The following is a 19079-nucleotide window of genomic DNA, read 5'->3' on the forward strand; positions in this document are numbered from 1 at the left end:
AAATTAAATAGTCTACATTTCATTTATCTTTCCATTATTTTTGTTTATCCCATTTGGAATCTTCAATTTGAAGGTAGAAAATTTAATATATTACAAAGTATACTCGATATTTCTTCATGTGGAATCTTATTAGATTTTGTCTTATTCAACTTATAATTCGTGGTTGAAAATGTATTTCTTCAAATATGTACGTACTCCGTAAATTGGAATGAGACAAACAAAAAAAATATGTATGAAGAAATTTCTAATTTTCCAACAAAATCCACTTGTATAATACAAGTATTTTACTAAAAATCAATTTTAACTCTTATAAAGTACGGAGTAAATTTTTTAACAACAGTACCTAAAAGAACGGAGAGAGTAATATACAATTAAAAATAATTTAAAGAGAACATACTGAAGAGAACAAATTGATCAAAAATCCTCATCATCAAGACAACCAAAAAGACAGTCATCTTCCAACCCCAAAATTCCTTCACTCCTAAAAAGCCCCAAAAATTAACAAACAAACAGACAAACCCTAGAAAATTTAAATTTTAAAAAATAAAAAAGCCATTTTCCTACCTCATTATATAAATAACCCAAACTTACCAATTTCAAAATCTACTTCTTCTTCAATTCATTCTACCACAAATTAAAATATGCAGCAATTTTCAGATGAATTTCCAAATAATACAACTTCATCGGAAATGGAGATTTACCGGTATTTAACCGGCGCCGGAGTAAACGACGTCGTTAATTGGCCGGCGAAGTATAATAATAATAATAATAATACTAATAATAATAATTACAGCAGTAGTGGAAGCTGCAGCGCGTCGTTTTATACAGGGTTACTGAATGAAACGACGGAAGCAAAAGCGTTAGCTGCTTCAAGGATTCATCATAAAGAAGCTGAGAAAAGGAGGAGAGAGAGAATTAATTCTCACCTTGATCGTCTTCGTTCTATTCTTCCCTGCACTTCTAAAGTATATTTTCTCTCCTTTTAATCTTACTTTATTCATCTTAATAATCTTTATTTACGGTAATTATCGGTTAACCGACCTGGGTTGACCTGTGCGAGGTTCTGGTATGATAGAGAGCATCTTGTTTATTTACCGGTTCATAAAATAAAAAATAGGTTAGGGTTTTATGAGTATTGTATGAATTTTGGGGGAAAATATATCTTTTTTTTTTGGGGAAGTAAAATTAATTCATTGTTTGAAAAGTCACTCGATTATTCTATCACCGACCTTATATGATGTGGTCATTTGAATTTAAAGAGTGTGTGATTGGGTTGGTGTATGTCATGTATGTTTGATTAATTTGTGTAACTAATAAATTTTGCAAAATTGGTAAAATAAAATAAATAATTTGATATTTTATGTGATTAGTAATAAGAGTTTGGCTAAAACATCAAATAAGAAAATTAAAGATAGCCAAGTGAATATACAATAGGGAGTTATGGAGTGGAATGAGGATTATATATTTCTTTATAAATCACGGTGAACAAGTGACAAGCTATAATAACCGGTCAATGTTATTACATTCTAGTTTCTACATCAACTAATTAAAAATGATTGTTATTTTAAACCAAATCTATTTCAATTGCATTTGTAATAATGTAAGATACTGGTTTTAATCAATATTTTGTATAATTGTATTGCATTGATATAATAAATTGTGATATGGTAACTAATAATAGTGAAAATTGGCTATAACAATTAGTATTACATTGATATTGATCGTATATTGTATTATAAGTTGAGTGACAAAGAAAATATAGATTTTAGATGAAAAGGCTTAGCATAAGAGATTATAAGTTTGAAACTTTTTACATTGTAAAACGTTATTTATTTTTTGTTTTAACATATTTATAGTTTTAAAAATATAGAATACTTATCAAGTTATTGGTTAAATCATTATTTGCTACTAGAAAGTTAGATTTGGTGATTATAACCATAAAAATCCAACATTTTTAATTATCTTAGAACGAATATTAATATTAAGGAGTATATAATAAAAGCATGTAAATAATGCTTTAAAATCATGAACTTTTTCAAGAATGGAGTAGTAATTGTTTTCATTAATTTTATTACACATGAATTAGAACAGCAGTTCGAGTAAATGAGATTAAGTATGTTTTTAATCAATTAATGTATATTTTTGATTGAGTAAAAAAAAAATCACAGAATCTTATCAAAGCATTATGCCATCATATATGATGAAGTTTAAATGTAATTATAATAGTTTGGACATTCTAATCTTAGATTTACAATATGTTAATTATGTTCTATTTAGTTATATCTTACTTAATCTGAATTCGATTTATAGGCCCATAACCTAAATTATTTGAACTTAGCGACTCTTATTTAGTTTGAGTATGAGCTTATTACAATACGGAATCATCCTTATTTTAGTTGTGGATTGAACTTAAGTAAACCATAACTTGATATCGGTGAAATTACCTCGAGTAGAGTTGTAGAAGAGACCTCTAACCTCATTCCTCTTGAAAAGCTTTAAACAAAACTTTATATGGAGTAATCCTTAATACAGGTCCTAAGTTTATGATAACTTTGAAAATTGTTGTATGATTTTTCCCTTTTCTCCTTTTGTGCTTACATTAAAGGTTCAGTTAATGGAAAATCTTTTTACCATTATAAGCTTCTATAATTTGCAGAGATTCTTCTGTTTCTGATCATCTCAGTATTGCATTCCCATTCAAAAAATTAAAACAATTGTCCCACTTTTTATTTACAAAAATATAAATATTTTCTACTACCCTTTTTGAAAAAAATAAAATTAAAGTACCAACATCATCATCACGGCGTGAAGAAAAAGAAATGAGAACATATTATTATTTATTACTATTATTATTATTAATATTATTGGGTTTTGAGTATTTTAGTGAGTCAGTCAAAAAAAACATGCACACTTTATTTTTATTTATTTTTTTGCTTTTTCTAAAATTTCAACCATGCTCATCTTACCTTAGGGTTCAGACTTTGAACAAAGTTGTTCACCTTTTTTAGTACCCTTTTCTTGAATATGCTTCATTATTCATTAACGATTCTCTTTTTTATTTAACTAATTTATACATTCATTTCATATTTATTGAATTTTTATGTGTTTTTTTTTGTTTTTGGAAAACAGACAGACAAAGCAACGCTCCTTTCCAAGGTGGTTCAGCGAGTGTTGGAGCTAAAACGGCAAACCTCGGAGCTTAATGAGCTAGACAACTTAATGATACCGTCTGAAAACGACGAGTTTGCCGTTTATATTCATAATAATAACAATAACAATAACAACAATGACGATGATAATCAATGCGATACTGAAGATGGTGACAGTAATAATAATAATAATAGTAATAGTAATAAGCTTATTTTGAAAGCCTCATTGTGTTGTGAAGATAGGCCTGATCTATTTGCTGATCTTAATGGGGTGTTGAGCTCTTTAAATTTAAAGACTCTTCGGGCCGAGGTTTCGTCCCTTGGTGGTAGGATTCAAAGTGTGTTCATTGTTAGCGCGGATAGTAGTGTGCAAAGCGATGAATGTGCTGTGTTTCTGAGGGATGCGTTGAAGGGAGTTGTTCAACGATCGGGGTCTGATGAACGGTTGAAGCGGAGGCGTAGGGTGTTTGATACGGCTGCTGAATGCTAACTGCAAGGATATGTTTTTTTTATGATATGCTTGGTTGGTTGGCTATAGTAGTATGTGTGGGGTGTATATGTGCATGTATTTTCTTAACTTGTGTGGGAGTTTGGGTTATTTGGATTTGTAGTGCTAATGTAAGTGTTAAATTTGTATCCATTTTATGTGGTTTTCTTGTTATTTGGGTTTAAGGGGGTATAAGATGGAGTATAAGATTGTTGTAATTTGTAAACAGTTTTGAATGCAAGAATTATTCTGTTCCGAGCGCTTCGTTTACTGTACTATCAACTTCAATTATAGTATCATATCGTGTTGAAGGCTATTCTAGCTACGTCATAACATCATCCATTGATGTCGTTTCATACTCCCTTTGTTCATATTTGTCTGATTGTCTCAATGAGATTAATTTTTCTTTATTTGTCCCAATAGTATTATGATTTCTTTAGTTTTACAAGGTTTTAACCCCAAACCATTAAGCACATAAATAGAGATCCATCCATGCTTGGTCAAAGATTAGCGCAAGCTAGGGATGTTAATGCAACGGATTTGGTGATTCCTCACACTTATATCTGTACTCCGTAATAGAAATGACCCAATTTTCGTTTTAGAATAATGTTGCAAAACCAAAAAAAAATAGGGTGAATAGTACTGTTTATGTATGAAAACTTTGCTAGGGACAGGAATGGTGGTAATCACTGACCCCAGTAAAGATAAATTAACGGTAATCACAAGAAGAATGTTACCCTTGTGCTTGACATGCGGTTGATCTCAATGTCCTCACGGCATTTTTTATTTTTTGTCTAGGTTTTATTACTATTCCTTGAATTGATGTGTGATTCTTTCAACTTGTATTACCATATTATATTAAAGCTACTGTATCTCAGTTTAATTTTTGGTTAAACAATTCATTTTTCTACAATTCACATGTTTCTCCATAGGTAAAACATATGAATGTGGACCCTTTTTTTAGATTCGTCTCCTTATAATTCATGCAATCTTGCTAGCGAGGTACGAAGTATATGTTTTATGAAGTTGATATTCGTTTTTGAAATTATGCTACTTCCTTTTTTTTTTTTTTTTTTTTTTTTGTGTCGCTAGGACTCGCGACTTATGTCACTCTCTTCCATTGGACCATATATAAATATGCACGTCCTAACTAAACAAATCTCATATTCTCAATGCATACCAGCAAAAAATAAATACAATGTATGCTTTGTATCCATTTTTCAATTCATATATACCCGACTACCCGTATATTGCACTTGACAACAATACAGAGTACTTATAATCTACATCTCTCTAAACAAACACTCCAATCTATATAATTAGTGTAGTTAATGAATATTTCATGTAAAAAAAAAAAAAAAGTGGTGGGGGCCTTGGGGGAGGTGGGAAAAGAAAGGAAGGGGAATAGAAGAAACGCAGAAAAAGGACAAGTGTGGGAAAGAAAAGGAAGAGGGCGTGAAATAAGGGGAGGCAATGGGATTATATATTGATGATGAAAGGAGCCGACAAAGACTGATAGATTGGGGCTAAGTGAGTCTCGTTTTTGTTGGGTGCGACTCAGACGTGAACACCATACCCAATCGCCTTTAGCGTTTGGCATTTATGCACAATGCACCCCCCTATGCTATTTGCTTAGTCTTATTATTGATGTGATGTGAAATCATATTCATAATCTTTGTGACACTTAATTATGTTTGATTCAACTAACCAACCGATAATGCAATAACGTGCGCCTTTTTAATTGCAATATTTTGATCCTTAACATAAATCAATCAAAATTTTAATCTCATAAGTGGAGTCGACTATATTTTGATCCTTAATATATTGTAATTATTTATTAAATTGAATATGAACTAAATTTTTTTTTTAAAAAAAATAGAGAAAGTAAGAAAAATATGTGTAAAAAAAAAATTGAACAAGTAAAATAATACTCTGTACATGTACTTTAGTTGAATGACTCACTATAACTCACTGATTTACCTTTTTTTATTTGAAAAAAACTCATCCTCAACCCCAATCTCACTATATCCCATTTGTTTAATTTATATTGTATTATATATGTAATATTATACCAAGTAGGCCCTGTTCTTTATGAAAATTTTACAGTAGTCCTTTGAAAAGTGACTACTATAAGCCTTATTATGTGGCATAATTTAATTGGATGTACTTTGCCGTGTAATGTTTGACTTTTCAAAGTATATTTTAATTAAAATTCATTTTTGTAATTTCTGATTTTTTTTTTTTTTGAAAATTATATTTTATAGTTTCTGAAATTCGTTTTTTAATTTCTTAATTAATATCATAAAATCAAAATTAAATTAAAAATCAAAATAAAAAAAACGGTCATTTCACCAAATGCTACTGAGTACCGTACTTAAAAAATTCACCAAATGCCACTGAGGTTTAGTACAACATCACCAAATGTCATTTCCATTAGTTAACCGTTAGTTGACCCCACCACTTGCCACATGTCACCTTCTGATTTGTCCGTTTTAAAAAAAAAAAATATTTTTAAAAAAAATAAAAAAACCAAAAAAAAATAAAAAAAGAAAAAAAAGAAAACCCTTGAAACCACCCCAGCCACCACCCCTTCCACCACCTGCTCCCTGTCGCTGAACCCTGAAACCCTGCCGCCGACGACCTGGACCCTCACCGGCAGGCACGCCAGCGGCCGCCGAAGCAACCCCTCCCCCTCCCCTCCTCTTTCCCGTCGCGAAACCACGACCACCATGCGAAATCCCTCCCCTCCTCTTTCCTATCGTGATTCCGTCGAAACCCAGAAAAAACCTCACCACCTCCCTCGAAAATAACTGATTGAAAGACAGGGGATGGTCGTTGTATGAGAGAAGAAAAGGACGGTTTCGTTGGGGGACTAAGGGTTGGCAACTGTGGCGGGAAGGGAAGGAATCACGACTACTGTGGTCGGGGTATGGTCGTTGAGGGCATGAGAGGAATGGGGTGGTGGTGGTGGTACAAAGAAGTGGAATGGTGGTGTTGGATGAGAGGAGAGAGAAGATGCGTGGATTGGCCTGCCGGTGAGGGTCCAGGTCACCGGTAGTAGGGAGCGGGTGGTGGAAGGGGTGGTGGAAGGGTTTTCTGTTTTTTTATTTTTTTTTATATATTTTTTTAAATTTTTTTTTTTTTAAAAAAACGAACCAATCAGAAGGTGACACGTGACAAGTGGTAGGGTCAACTAATGGGCACTGACGGTCAACTAACAGAAATGACATTTGTTGATATTGTACTAAATCTTAATGGCATTTGGTGAATTTTGAAAAACGCGATGACATTTAGTGAATTTTTTAAGTATTGAGTGGCATTTGGTGAAATGATCGTAAAAAAAATTTATAAAGTTCTTCTATCTGATGAAGTTTTTGACCTCTCAAGACCCAAGCAGAAGAAAAATACCTCCATGGATGAAACCCAGAAAGCTGATAGGTCACTTACTGAGAAAATTAGTGGAAGGAAAGGTAAGAAGGTGGCTAAGAAAATTGTTTACAAGATTGAGAGGCTCCAACCTAGCAATGATTTGGTTGATACCCAGAGAAAAATTGGGATAATTCCATGAGAATTTGGGATGATACCCAGAAAAATTTGGATGATACCCGCCACCACCATAACAACCCATCTCGCCATCTCCCATAACGCCGCGACGAAGAAATCGAAGCTTGTAAACGTGAGGCTGAGAAGGAGCGTGCTCGCCGCGATCGGCTTTACCGTAACAACCATCTTATTGGTGGTGGACAACATCAACGCCGCAAAGCCGCTGTGTTCAAATCATCAATTGAAATTCAGAACAATGAAGAACAGTTTTTTAAATTTTAATTTTTCTACTTTGAATTTGTAAGAGCTCTTTCTCTAAATAATGTTGTCTTTTTATCTATTTCCCAAAATACAGTCACTCTTTTAAACACTCCCACAATACTGTCCACGTAAGAAAACGTATAAAAATCGGGTATTTTTTTACGGTTCAAATGAAAACCGCTACCTGAAGAGGCGGTTTTCATCTAATTTTTTTTTTTTTTAAAAAAAAAAAAAAAAACCACATCCAAGCTTGAATATCGAAATTCACCTTTTGCATTTCTCAACTCCATTATCCTCTTCATCCAAAGTAAATCTTCCAAATAAATCCAATCAAAATTTGAAATCCAACATTTGAATCCTAAGTAATCATTGAAAATTTCCCAATTTCAATTTCATCCATTAAAATTACAATCACCAAAATTATTATTTGACAAATTTAATAATTGAATTGAAATGATAAAGTAATTAGGCATAATATTGTGGCGGTGGAGGTTCGTCGGCGTCGGACGCATCTCCTAGCAATGGCAGTTGTTGAGGTGTTCTCTTCGAAAATCTTGAAGTTTGTTCTATGTGGATCAAGATTAAGAGAAAGAAGAGAGGAACGCTTTTTTTTTTTTTAATTTTTATTTATTTATCAGTACAAACCGCTATTTGAAGTAGCGGTTTATTAAATGATAAACCACACTAAACCGATGACGTAGACTGTATTGTAGGAAATTATAAATAATTGACTGTATTTTTGGGAATTGCATAAAAAGATAACATTATTTAGGGAAATGGCTCAATTTTTAATTTTGATTTTTTGAAATTAATTAAGAAATTAAAAAAAATAATCAGAAATTATAAAATATAATTTTCGAAAAAAAAATAAAATTCAGAAATTACAAAAATAATTTTTAATTAAAATATGTTTTAAAAAGTCAAAGATTACAATATCAAATTACATCACATCAAATCATGCCATATAATAGGAATTATGGTAGTCATTTTTCAAAAGACTACTGTAAAATTATCCCTTTTGTGTCAATCTGTTGAAATCTGCTTCTATGCTCTGTTGAAATGTTCTGCTCTGCTGACTCAATCTGCTCCAATCTGCTGAAATCTGCTCTGCTTTATCCATAAGCTCAAAAAAACAGAGCCTAACATAAACGCTTTAATAAAATCAATCCACTACACTTTTTCTTAAACTTTATGTCATAAACATTGTCTTAGAGCACTCCCAGCAGTGAGGAGAAAAGCCCTCACGAGTAAAAATAAGGGTGTAAAAAAAAATTCGAACACTACATCAGTGAGTGAAAAAAACACTCACCGATGAGTGAAAATAAAAACCCTCAAGAGTTGAGGGCTTTTGGTGATGAACAGTAACATGTGGCCCCCACTGCTTTTGTTGTTTTTTTTACAACGGTTATATTTTGTATTTGAAATATAACCGTTGTAATTATTTTAAAAAAAAAAAAAATTCACCAACGACCATAAAATTTTTTTCTCTATAAATAGACATGCATTTTGATATACTTTCAAAAAAACCCATAAATTAGAGAAATTAACATATTTTCCCAATTTCTTCTTGTTATTATTATTATTATAATTATTTCTTATAAAAAAAATTTCTAGTTAGTATTATTAATATTTTTAAACGTAATTATAAATTTTTATTAAATTATTTTTAAACGTAATTAAAAAATAGTGGAGGAGAAAGTGATGAGAGGTTTTTTTTCTCCTCATTGCTGTGGTGAAAAAAACATTTGATGAGAGAAATTGTATGGGAGGAGTGAGAAAGTGGGTAGAGAGAGATTGAGAGGTTTTTTTTTTTCCTCACTGCTGAGAATGGTCTTAAATATCATAGAACAAAGGGAGTAATCCGCAGTAATAATATGAAGGTGAGTCATGAGGAGGATGATGTAACGGGGAAGGGGAGGTGTCAGCAATAGCATAGAGAGATGTGCATGTCCCCCAGAGTTGTAGGCTAAGCAAGAAGGTGTACGCCGTAGTTGCATACTTGTAATGAAAATAAATAAAAATGGTCGAATTCGAATAGCATAGCGTGCAGTTTGCAGCTTATACTTGTTCCCCACGCCAATCATTCTTTTTGACTCCTACCACTTCTTTTACTGTACTTGTTTTTTTCATCAAATTAAACATTCTACGACTACGACTACGACTACTACTACACGACTACATTATTGCATGGTTGAATTTTTATTACGATGTACTTGAAGCTCCATTTTTTTTGTTTCTACTGATGATCATGACCATGGACCCACAGCTAGTAGTCAAATTAGTCATGGGAAAGTTAGTTCAACCCAATATGTGTTCCATGGCATGTCATGACCTACATGTTGAATGGGCTAGGATCGTAAAAGTGCTAGCAGTGTTACCATGCGGGTCGCCTGTGGTGCCTCGGGTCATGTCATGTGATAGGTGGTCGTACATCTAACGAAAATAATACTTATGAGTAAAAATCTAACCAATCCTTTTAATCAGTTGTATGCGGTGGATATGTCAGGGTTGATCCTCAGTAATATCAATATTAGATTAGATTCCTATGGATTATAATTAGCCGAGCAATCAAAAACATGGTTGAATTATTAAACTACAAAAGAAAGAAAATTATTTAATAATAATAACATTTTAACTTAAGTATCACCACTAGCATAAATCTCTTCCATACATTCAATGGCCTCCCTAATTGACAAGCAAACTTACTTTTGTGGAATAATGATATAAATCAAAGACATTAAGTTCGGTACCCTAGCTCCCTAACAATTCATTCTACCTAGTTACATGGAGAATTTCATGTCCCTAATTATTATTATTATTATTATTATTATTATTATTATTATTATTATTATTATTATTATTATTATTATTATTATTATTATTATTATTCGGTTTAGCCCAACTCAATTCCACTCATTTTAGCTCAAAAGAAGAAGGCCTTACCATATGGCCAACTTCATATTTGATTTACAATCAATCCTCAAAATTTACATTTTCGTTTGAAACAACTACATCCCTACCTTTTTAAAAGTTCAATCAAACTCTTATGAATAGTATACGTACATTATTTATACCCTTAAAAATGTTTGTTTACTTATTTGCTCTCTTTAATGTTAATTGCGTATCTTTTCAAATAATTAAGAATAGTGTGCGGACATTTATATCTCTAAAAATATTAGTTACATATTTTCCCAAATTAATGTTGGATGTAAGGCAAAATCAAAAGGGGTTTTCTAACATAGCTAGCTATGGTGCGCGCATCGCATCCACTAGGCGCCCTAGTTATGTAAAAGTTTACACCTACATTTGCGTCGCTAAGCCAATCAACTATGGCTCAATCGATCTTGATTTTGTCCAATTCTGGGCAAAAATTTTCAACCCGTCCTTAAATCCGAATCAATTTACACACTTTGGGTAGAATTCTTGCCCAAAACACAAATGTTGGATTCAAAAACGTTGGTTACTTTCACCTTAGGTAACCGGCTCGGTTTTACCAAGTTTGGACAAAAAAACTGGTGAGACTTGATCCCTGGCCTTTAAAAGACAAATTTATAGTTAATTATAGGTAACCATTTATCTTTGCAATTGGGCTTTTATGCTGCAAATCCTTTTGTTATAGTCCACACTTCTCAACAGTAGATTTACAAAAAGCCCACCCAATTTCTTCTTCTTCATCGAGGGAAAGTTTTCAGATTTGCAGAAAAGAATTACTGTGCAAAAAAAAAAAAAAAAAGTGTTGATAGTTGAACGGCATAGATATGGGAAGATTAGTTGTGGGTTTGATTGTGAGTTTGTGGGTCATCCCCATTTCTATTCTTGTTAATTCAATTGTTCCTGATGCTTACATGGTAGTTCAATCTTCCCTTTTGTTTTGCACTTAATTTTTGAAAAATAATTTTTTTTTTTTGAATTATTATTTGGTGAAAATGATTTGGCATTGAATTTGACAGGATGAAATATTTCACATTCCACAAGTTCAACAATATTGTAAAGGCAATTTCAAGAGCTGGGATCCCATGATTACTACTCCTCCTGGCCTGTATGTCAACTATTTGTTCACTTTTAAATTTTAATTTAGTTTCTTATACATGTACTCGTAGATGACAACTAGCTTAATTAGTTAAATTCTTAGGGTGTTAGGACTTAGGAGACTAACATGGTTCATACTTAAGACTTGAGATCAAATCCCGTCTTACATTATTGTGATTAGTGGCTCTTATACCCTAAAACAATTGTTGCTGCCTTAATGTTGGTTGCTTTGATCTTGTTGATTTATTTAGAGCCTGGAAGTGAAGTTGATTAGCTGTAGTAGGTGCTTGTTGATTTACCAAGCTATTGCTTTACTTTTGAAATGCTATGATATGAAGGTATTATTGTGTGTGAAAATTTGAATTGGGAATTAAGGAAAAAGGTTAAGTATCATTCATTGTGATTTCAGGACATGTTTCAGTGCCTGTAGAAGAGTAAAAGGGGATATGTTAGGGTTTGCTTCATTTCTTATCTAGGTGTTAATCCAAAACATTCGAATCAAACCAAAAATTGTAAAGAGTTTTGCTAAAAAAGTTCCTGAATCTCAGTAATGGAAGAGAAAACTTACTTAATTGTGATTTTTCCCACTAGATGAGCTCTACTCTGGAGTCTTTCTGAATGATTCTGCCTTGCTCGATAACTATGCCTTTTGCCATGGTAAACCTATCTTTAATCTGTACACCCTGAAATTTTATGTTATTTCTACATTGTTTGTTAACTAATTCAAACTAAGACGAGACAATTCCTTAATATGGATTGCGAAACTTAATTTATCAAATGAAATTAGTTATCTAGAGCCCTAGTGTACGATAGAATGGAAGTTAGAGTTGACTTTGTAATTGAAAACCTTTGCAGGTACTATCTTTCACTTGCCCATATTGCTTCTTTGTTTCCAGGCATGCTATTGCTGCAGTGGATCTCATCCTTTACAGATCTATGTTCTACTGCGATCCTTCGATCCGTCAATGGTGCATTGGCTGTTATATGCAGCATTCTTATATATGAGATCATAATACAGTTAAGACCGGCACTTGACAGAAGAAAAGCAACAGTTTACGCCATTGTTCTTTCATTATACCCTCTTCATTGGTTCTTCACTTATCTTTATTACACTGATGTGGCTTCACTAGTCGTTTTCCTTGCTATGTACCTGGCATCCCTGAAAAAGAATTATGTTTTGAGTGCTTTGGTAAGGACCTAGTCCAAATATACTTCAAGATAAGTACTATTTTTTTTTTTTCATGCACGAAAGTATACTAATGACATTTTCTTACGCTCTTTCACGAAGCTAGGGGCATTGGCTGTATGCATTCGACAAACCAACATCATATGGATGCTTTTTGTTCCATGTGGTGGTGTAATTGATATGCTGCTGGTCAATAGACTAAGTGTAGGTATTCAGAAATCTAACTTGTCTATTGGTGAAAAGGACCAAATAACTCCTAAAGATGGTTTTGTAGCAAAACCAGGAATAAGAAGGCGAAAGATGAAGAGCTCACTACATGTTCCCTGCCCTACATCTACTGGTGACGATGAGTCTGCTTTTTCAAGGTCTCATCTTTCAGGTGACCACTGCATCATTCTCATTTTCCAATTTTTGTCCATGATCTCTAAAGTGTCTAAATTTAATTAGAGCCCAAAGGCCAATAGTAAAGTCCAAATTGATGCAGAAATTGCTGGCCCTGTTCAGCCTCTAGCAAATTTGTTGGACTGTATATTCATAGACTTTTAGAGAAGATTAAGTTTATCATTTGCCTTATGTTGCTTCGATTCATTCTATTCCCTAAAAACATCTATGCTTGGCTTAATGAGAATAGTGTTTTGCTTTGGTGCTAAAAAAAGCTGAAGTATGAGAGAAGGCCAAGACACAATGCCCAAGTAAAGGCATGCCATAGGCTAGGCAAGGGGCATGGGAGAAGGAAAAAGGCATGAAAACACTTCATCCTTTAAATAAAAAACCTTATTTTTTGCAATTGATGGTAGTATCTTGGCTTGGTTGTGGGCCTAGAAAAGGCAAGAAAATCATTGTACACAAGGTAAGGCACCTTAAGACATAATAACGAAGGGTGTGCCAAGGTAATGAGATGGTTCCGAACACCAAGTAGGGCTCCCGGGTCCCTTTTGGGACCCTGGGATTATGGGAATCAACTAGATCCATAATCTTGTCGGGTCAAAAATGTTCTCTAGAGTACGTGAGAGATTTTGGAACCCGGTGTTGAAAACTCTTGGTATTGTAGAGGATGCACCTCGGGGGTTATATAGTATTGTTTGGAACAATGTATGACCACTTATCGGTCACATAAAGGCTCGTGGTGGCTTTGAATTATTGAAGGGAGGCGCATACGTAAACGGCTAAATTGACAGTTTAGAGGCAACGCCAATTGTTCCAATTACCCAAATGGCCTCCCGGAATGTCGTGGGATCCGTGGAAAGCACTCCAACCTATTTCCTTTTTGGGTTCGGAGAAATCGAAAATTAGTCAATGATGAGGCTATAATTCATGCTTTCAGACCAATTTTCCCAAAATTATAACGAATGCATGGGGTGTTCCTTGGGAGCATATTAGTTGGTTTGGAACCATAAGAGAATTACCAATATGTCTATAAAGTCCCAAAATTGAGTTTGGTTCAATTATGTGGCTATTTTGCAATTATGTTGCATTGTGCTGAAACCTATTATAGCCCACTTGTGAGTGTCCCACATTAGAGAAAGAGGAGAGATGGTTCCACTTTATAAAGTAGAGGAGTTCCTCCCATAATCACTAATTGGTTTTAGTATGGAACCTTCTTTGGCATTATTTGTGGACCAAACTCTCTTTGTTTGGGTTGTCAGGCCGTTACGTTTTAGCTTAAAACTAATCATTGAATGGGACTTTAATCGCTACTAGATAAGGAATTACCTCGACAAGATTTCTAGCCCGTAAGAGGATTATTAATCTGATTACCTTTCTAGTTAGCTTTGAATTTCTAAGGACACTCACAAGTGAGGGGGAGTGTTGAAACCCCTTATAGCCCACTTGTGAGTGCCCCACATCGGAGAAAGAGGAAAGATGATTCCACTTTATAAGGTAGAGGAATTACTCCTACTATCACCAATTGATTTTATTATTGAACCTCCTTGGCAGTGAAAAGGTGCAAGAGATGTTTATTTATATGAATAATGACTATGGATGAGCTGCTAAATTGTTATGCTTGATGTTATCAATTGGTGGTTCTTCTATTTCCTATTGCTATGTGATGAAGTCTGATAATAATCATTTATGTTTTTATGTTTGCTGCTAAATTGGATTACACTACAGTACATATGTTGGAGCAATTAGAATGTATCCTGCCATAGATAAGCCTTTCCCTTCTTTCGCTGCTGGTCTCAACATAATTCAATCTTTTGACAATTCCCATTCCCTTGTTTTCTGCCTCCCATCTCAACTCCAGTACTCAGGCTCACTAGTAACTTTTTCCAGTGACCTAATCGTTGATTGCCATCTGCTTATCAGCTTTTTCTTTAAGTTTCAACTGGAAAGTAATATTCCTTGAGATCTCATCTTCTTCGCTTATAAGAAATTTCCAGATTCTCCTATAGCCCTGTAAGATAATAGTAGAACTCTAGACTGACTGATGTCTCATTGAGGGTTGCTTGACTTGCTTCCATCTAATAGCTTTTCCTCTATATCTCTCTTTTGTTCTGTTTGAGCTCCACTAGTCTTATTATTAAGATTTGACCTTTCTTTACAAACAAGATGGTTCATACTGGGAAGGGGTAGGTAAGGATACTGGTTTATGAGGATAATTGACCTGGCAGGCTGGCACGAATCATTTGTTGCCATTGTGGTCCATTACTTTGCTTTTCTTTTCAAATGCAATCACTTGCTACACCAAAGTGTTGGAGCTGTCATCCTGTTTGGAATGTGTGAATGCCGTAGGTTATTGATAATTCCCAGGGCAGAAGGACAAGTGTACAAGGATACTGTTGATTTTTGGAGATATTTTCATCTGGTAGGCATGTGGTTACAGCATGGGTTGTAGGGATGACTGTGGGGGTAAGAAGGGGGATGGGGGGGGATTGTTTCATTTAGGTAGGAATTAAACAGAAGAGGTTTCCAAGGATGAGAAGATGGTTATGAGGAATTTATTGGATCAGGTGCAACTGCCAAGTAGGTTACACCGTTACAGCTTGCTACTTAAGGAGTTGGGTGATGGAATTCTAATATAAATTTGTAATTGCTTATCAATCATTCAATCAAAGCCTTAATCCTATAAGTGGGGTCGACTACATGAACCAAATTTGATGATTCTGTGTAATTATCGACAAAGATCTTCCTCCTCCATCCCTTACGATCCAATGCCTCCTCCTCATGCAAATCCATATACTTCATATCCTTCCTAACTCTTTCCAACCAAGTCATTTTCGGTCTCCCTCTCCCTCGTTTAACCCCTCCACGATCCCACTCCTCCACTTACATGCCAGACGATTCTCCCTTAGTTTGTCTGCAATGCCTGCCACACCTACCTTCTTACGAATAACCTCATTTCTGATTTTATCTTTTAAAGTGTTCCCGCACATCCACCTTAACATTCGCATTTCCGTAACCTCCATCTTTTTAATGTGCTCTTTCTTAGAAGCCCAACATTCTATACCATAGAGCAACACTGGTCTTATGGCAGTCCTGTAGAATTTTCTCTTTAACTATAAGGAAAAACTTCGGTCACATAACACTCCCGTGGCCGCTCTCCACTTAAGCCACCCTGACTTAATCCTGTGGGCCACATCTTGATCAATGTCACCATTTTTTTGGATGATCGACCCAAGGTATTTAAAACATTAATTACTTATCCATGATCAAATTATAATGAGTCCAAATTGTAGTATTGTCTTTGTAGATGGAGTCAGGAACTCTAGATGCTAAATGGTTTCACCCTTACACTTAGGCTGCACATAGCGGTATAAAGACTCCCTACTGTGAAAGGCTTAACCAATTATTTTACCCTATCTTTCAAATTGGTTTTTGTTCCGAGGGGGGGGGGGGATCATAGTATAAGTACACTACTAAATCAATGATCTAAGAGAAGGTATGATCTCAGCTTCCACCTCAAGGTGGATTGTTATGGTTTATTGAGTAATCATTAGAAAAACTCCTACATGCATTTGTGTTACTTGGGTTCATGAATGTTTGAGCAGTGGGCGTTCTCACCAGCTCGCAGTGCATTTGTCAATGTAACAAAATCTTTTGGTTCATCTGACTAACTTTCTGACAAAATATGATATAAATATAAGATACAAGTGCTTGGCAATTGCTAACTTCTCTTGTGCTAATTTGTTTGCAGGATTGCTTGATGAGATCCAATACATTCTTGTACAAGCGTGGCATTCAAAATGGGAGCTTGTGGTTTCTTTTAGCCCCTTTGTTTTGGTTCTGGTAGCCTTTGTTGCTTTTGTTTACTGGAATGGAAGTGTTGTTCTCGGTAATACTATCTTGCTCAGCTTTCTTTGCCTTAAATTCTGACTTCTGTTTTCCTCGTCTTTGTGTGCTGCCCCTCTGCCTTCTACTTTACTGTTGCATATGTATTTTATTCTCCAATCCTTGTGTTGCAGGTGCAAAAGAAGCTCATGCTGTGTCCCTCATTTTTCTCAAATACTGTATTTTGCAATGGTTTCTGCATTATTTAGTGTTCCTTTCCACTTCACTTTGGGTCATGCTTCCGTTCTGCTGCTATCATTTTGGAAGTCTAGGCCGCTTAGTTTTGTCCTGGGATTTGTGATCTTTGCTGCTGGTCTACTTTCTGTGCATTTTTTCAGGTAAGCAAAGAATCCTATCTGTATATGTTTACGAAATGCTATGGATAAAGGCTTCTTTTATAATGAGTATATGTTTCCTTGCTTTCAGACAGTTTCAGACTGTTGTTATGTCAGTAAAGATTCAACATTTATTTATAAGGTTAATTATCTGTAAGGACAAAATAATAAACAATATCTACTCACAAGGCCAAAAAACATTAAACATTCTGTGGCTACTTACAAGGGTAAATTATACTTCTTATAAAACACTCAAAGTTCGTAATGTTTTCTCCCTGCAAAACTGTTCGTGTTCTCCTATGGTTTTCTGACTGTAGTCTAATTACTGACAAGCTCTTGATATTTGTAGATGATTGATATGTATATCATTGAACTATGTTTCCAGTTTCCTTAAACTGATTAATTTTGTTTTATTACTGCAGTATAGCACACCCCTACCTTCTGGCAGACAATCGACACTATACATTTTATATTTGGCGCAAGGTCATCAACGTTCATCAGTTGATGAAATACTTTCTAGTTCCATTTTACATTTACTCATGGCTATCAATCTTGCACATATTAGGTCAGTAATATACAGAGTATCAACCATTTATAGCTTAAATTTGGTAATCCTTCTTTCAAAGTCTAAATATATTGAAGCCCTCCCTACCAATGTGGATTCCTAGTTTCCTAGCTCGTGACCTTGAGGCCTCAGGACTCAGGTTCGAATCCTGCTGAGGGTTTTGGCTCAGCAGGCTCATCTGTCTTACCTTCCAAACAATCAACTGAACTCCTCTTTGCATTTCTGTCAACAGGAAAGTCTCGGAGCAGAATCTGGGTGTTGGCCTATTTCTTGGCTTGTGCAGCAGTTCTTGTGCCTACCCCGCTAATTGAGTTTAGATATTACACGATACCACTCTTTATTTTTATGCTTAATTGTGGGATTGACGATACTAATAAGTAGCTTCTCATGGCGATTCTATATATTGTCATTAACAGCTTCACCATGTACATGTTTTTGTTTCGGCCATTCGAGTGGAGCCATGAATCTGGTGTTCAAAGATTTATATGGTAGAAAAACAGCTTAGCATTGTATAAACTGTTAATTAATTTAGTTACCATTGGATTCTCATAACAGTTCTTTGTCAAAATTATGGGGATCATAAGAATTCCTATCCATTGGATTCTTACTGTGCAAGTAATAATTAACAATTATAGGACATCTTGACGAGGGGAAAGAGACAGGGACTTTTGGGTAGGGGCGCAAGAAGCACAAGAATCGGATGCTTCTTTTCTTCTATTTTAGGGGGATTCTAAATTTATCTTTTCAAGTAAAATACTTGTATTACTATAAATTAATTAATTATTGAGTTTTATATGTAGGCAAAAGCTAACAAGCGCCCCCGGGGTGCTAGATAAGAGAATTAAATGTGGAAATATTATAGTAAAACCAATATTAATTACACCGATCAACGCGTGATTTTGTCATGCATTCCGAACTTAATAATATTTTAAGTAATATATTAATCCCTAATCTAACGACCCGGGACGCTTGTTAGCAAGATCCTTATATGAATAATCAACTGATTATCTTTGAATATCCACATTATCCAATCTGAAGGAGAAATTTGTGTGGAGTAGTGAACCTATTCATCTAGCACCCGTATCGTACTATTTGGTAATCTAACTAATTCGAATTAACTTATGTCATTCAAAATGTACGTGGTAATTTGCTTAATTCTTTATTGGTGTTGTTGCATCCTATGTTATTTGAACTCTTCATTTTAGCTCTATGCTAGATCTAAACTCTCAAACATGGGTAGGATACTAAGATACTT

At 34.4% G+C, this 19079-nt stretch overlaps 1 protein-coding gene and 1 pseudogene across 1 annotated transcript; both read left to right on the forward strand.

Annotated features, from left to right (window-relative positions):
* Nucleotides 1–243: 243 nt before the first annotated feature.
* Nucleotides 244–3906, forward strand: LOC110711703 (transcription factor bHLH106-like). Its single transcript, XM_021890118.1, has 2 exons — nt 244–965; nt 3130–3906. The coding sequence occupies exons 1-2, from the start codon at nt 642–644 to the stop codon at nt 3637–3639; spliced, it is 834 nt and encodes a 277-aa protein (XP_021745810.1). The 5' UTR covers nt 244–641; the 3' UTR covers nt 3640–3906.
* A 7043-nt stretch (nt 3907–10949) lies between these two features.
* LOC110711736 lies at nt 10950–18596 on the forward strand (annotated as a pseudogene).
* The last annotated feature ends 483 nt before the right edge of the window (nt 18597–19079 follow it).

This window comes from Chenopodium quinoa, unplaced genomic scaffold (genome assembly GCF_001683475.1).
Source record: "Chenopodium quinoa cultivar QQ74 unplaced genomic scaffold, ASM168347v1, whole genome shotgun sequence".
Taxonomy (NCBI): Eukaryota; Viridiplantae; Streptophyta; class Magnoliopsida; order Caryophyllales; family Amaranthaceae; genus Chenopodium; species Chenopodium quinoa.

What these genes read in the sequence shown, in the direction of transcription:
- LOC110711703 (XM_021890118.1), top strand. Translation starts at nt 642, where the DNA reads ATGCAGCAATTTTCAGATGAATTTCCAAATAATACAACTTCATCGGAA. An exon ending in TTCTTCCCTGCACTTCTAAA is followed by an intron (nt 966 to 3,129) that starts GTATATTTTCTC and finishes TTTGGAAAACAG; the next exon opens with ACAGACAAAGCAACGCTCCT.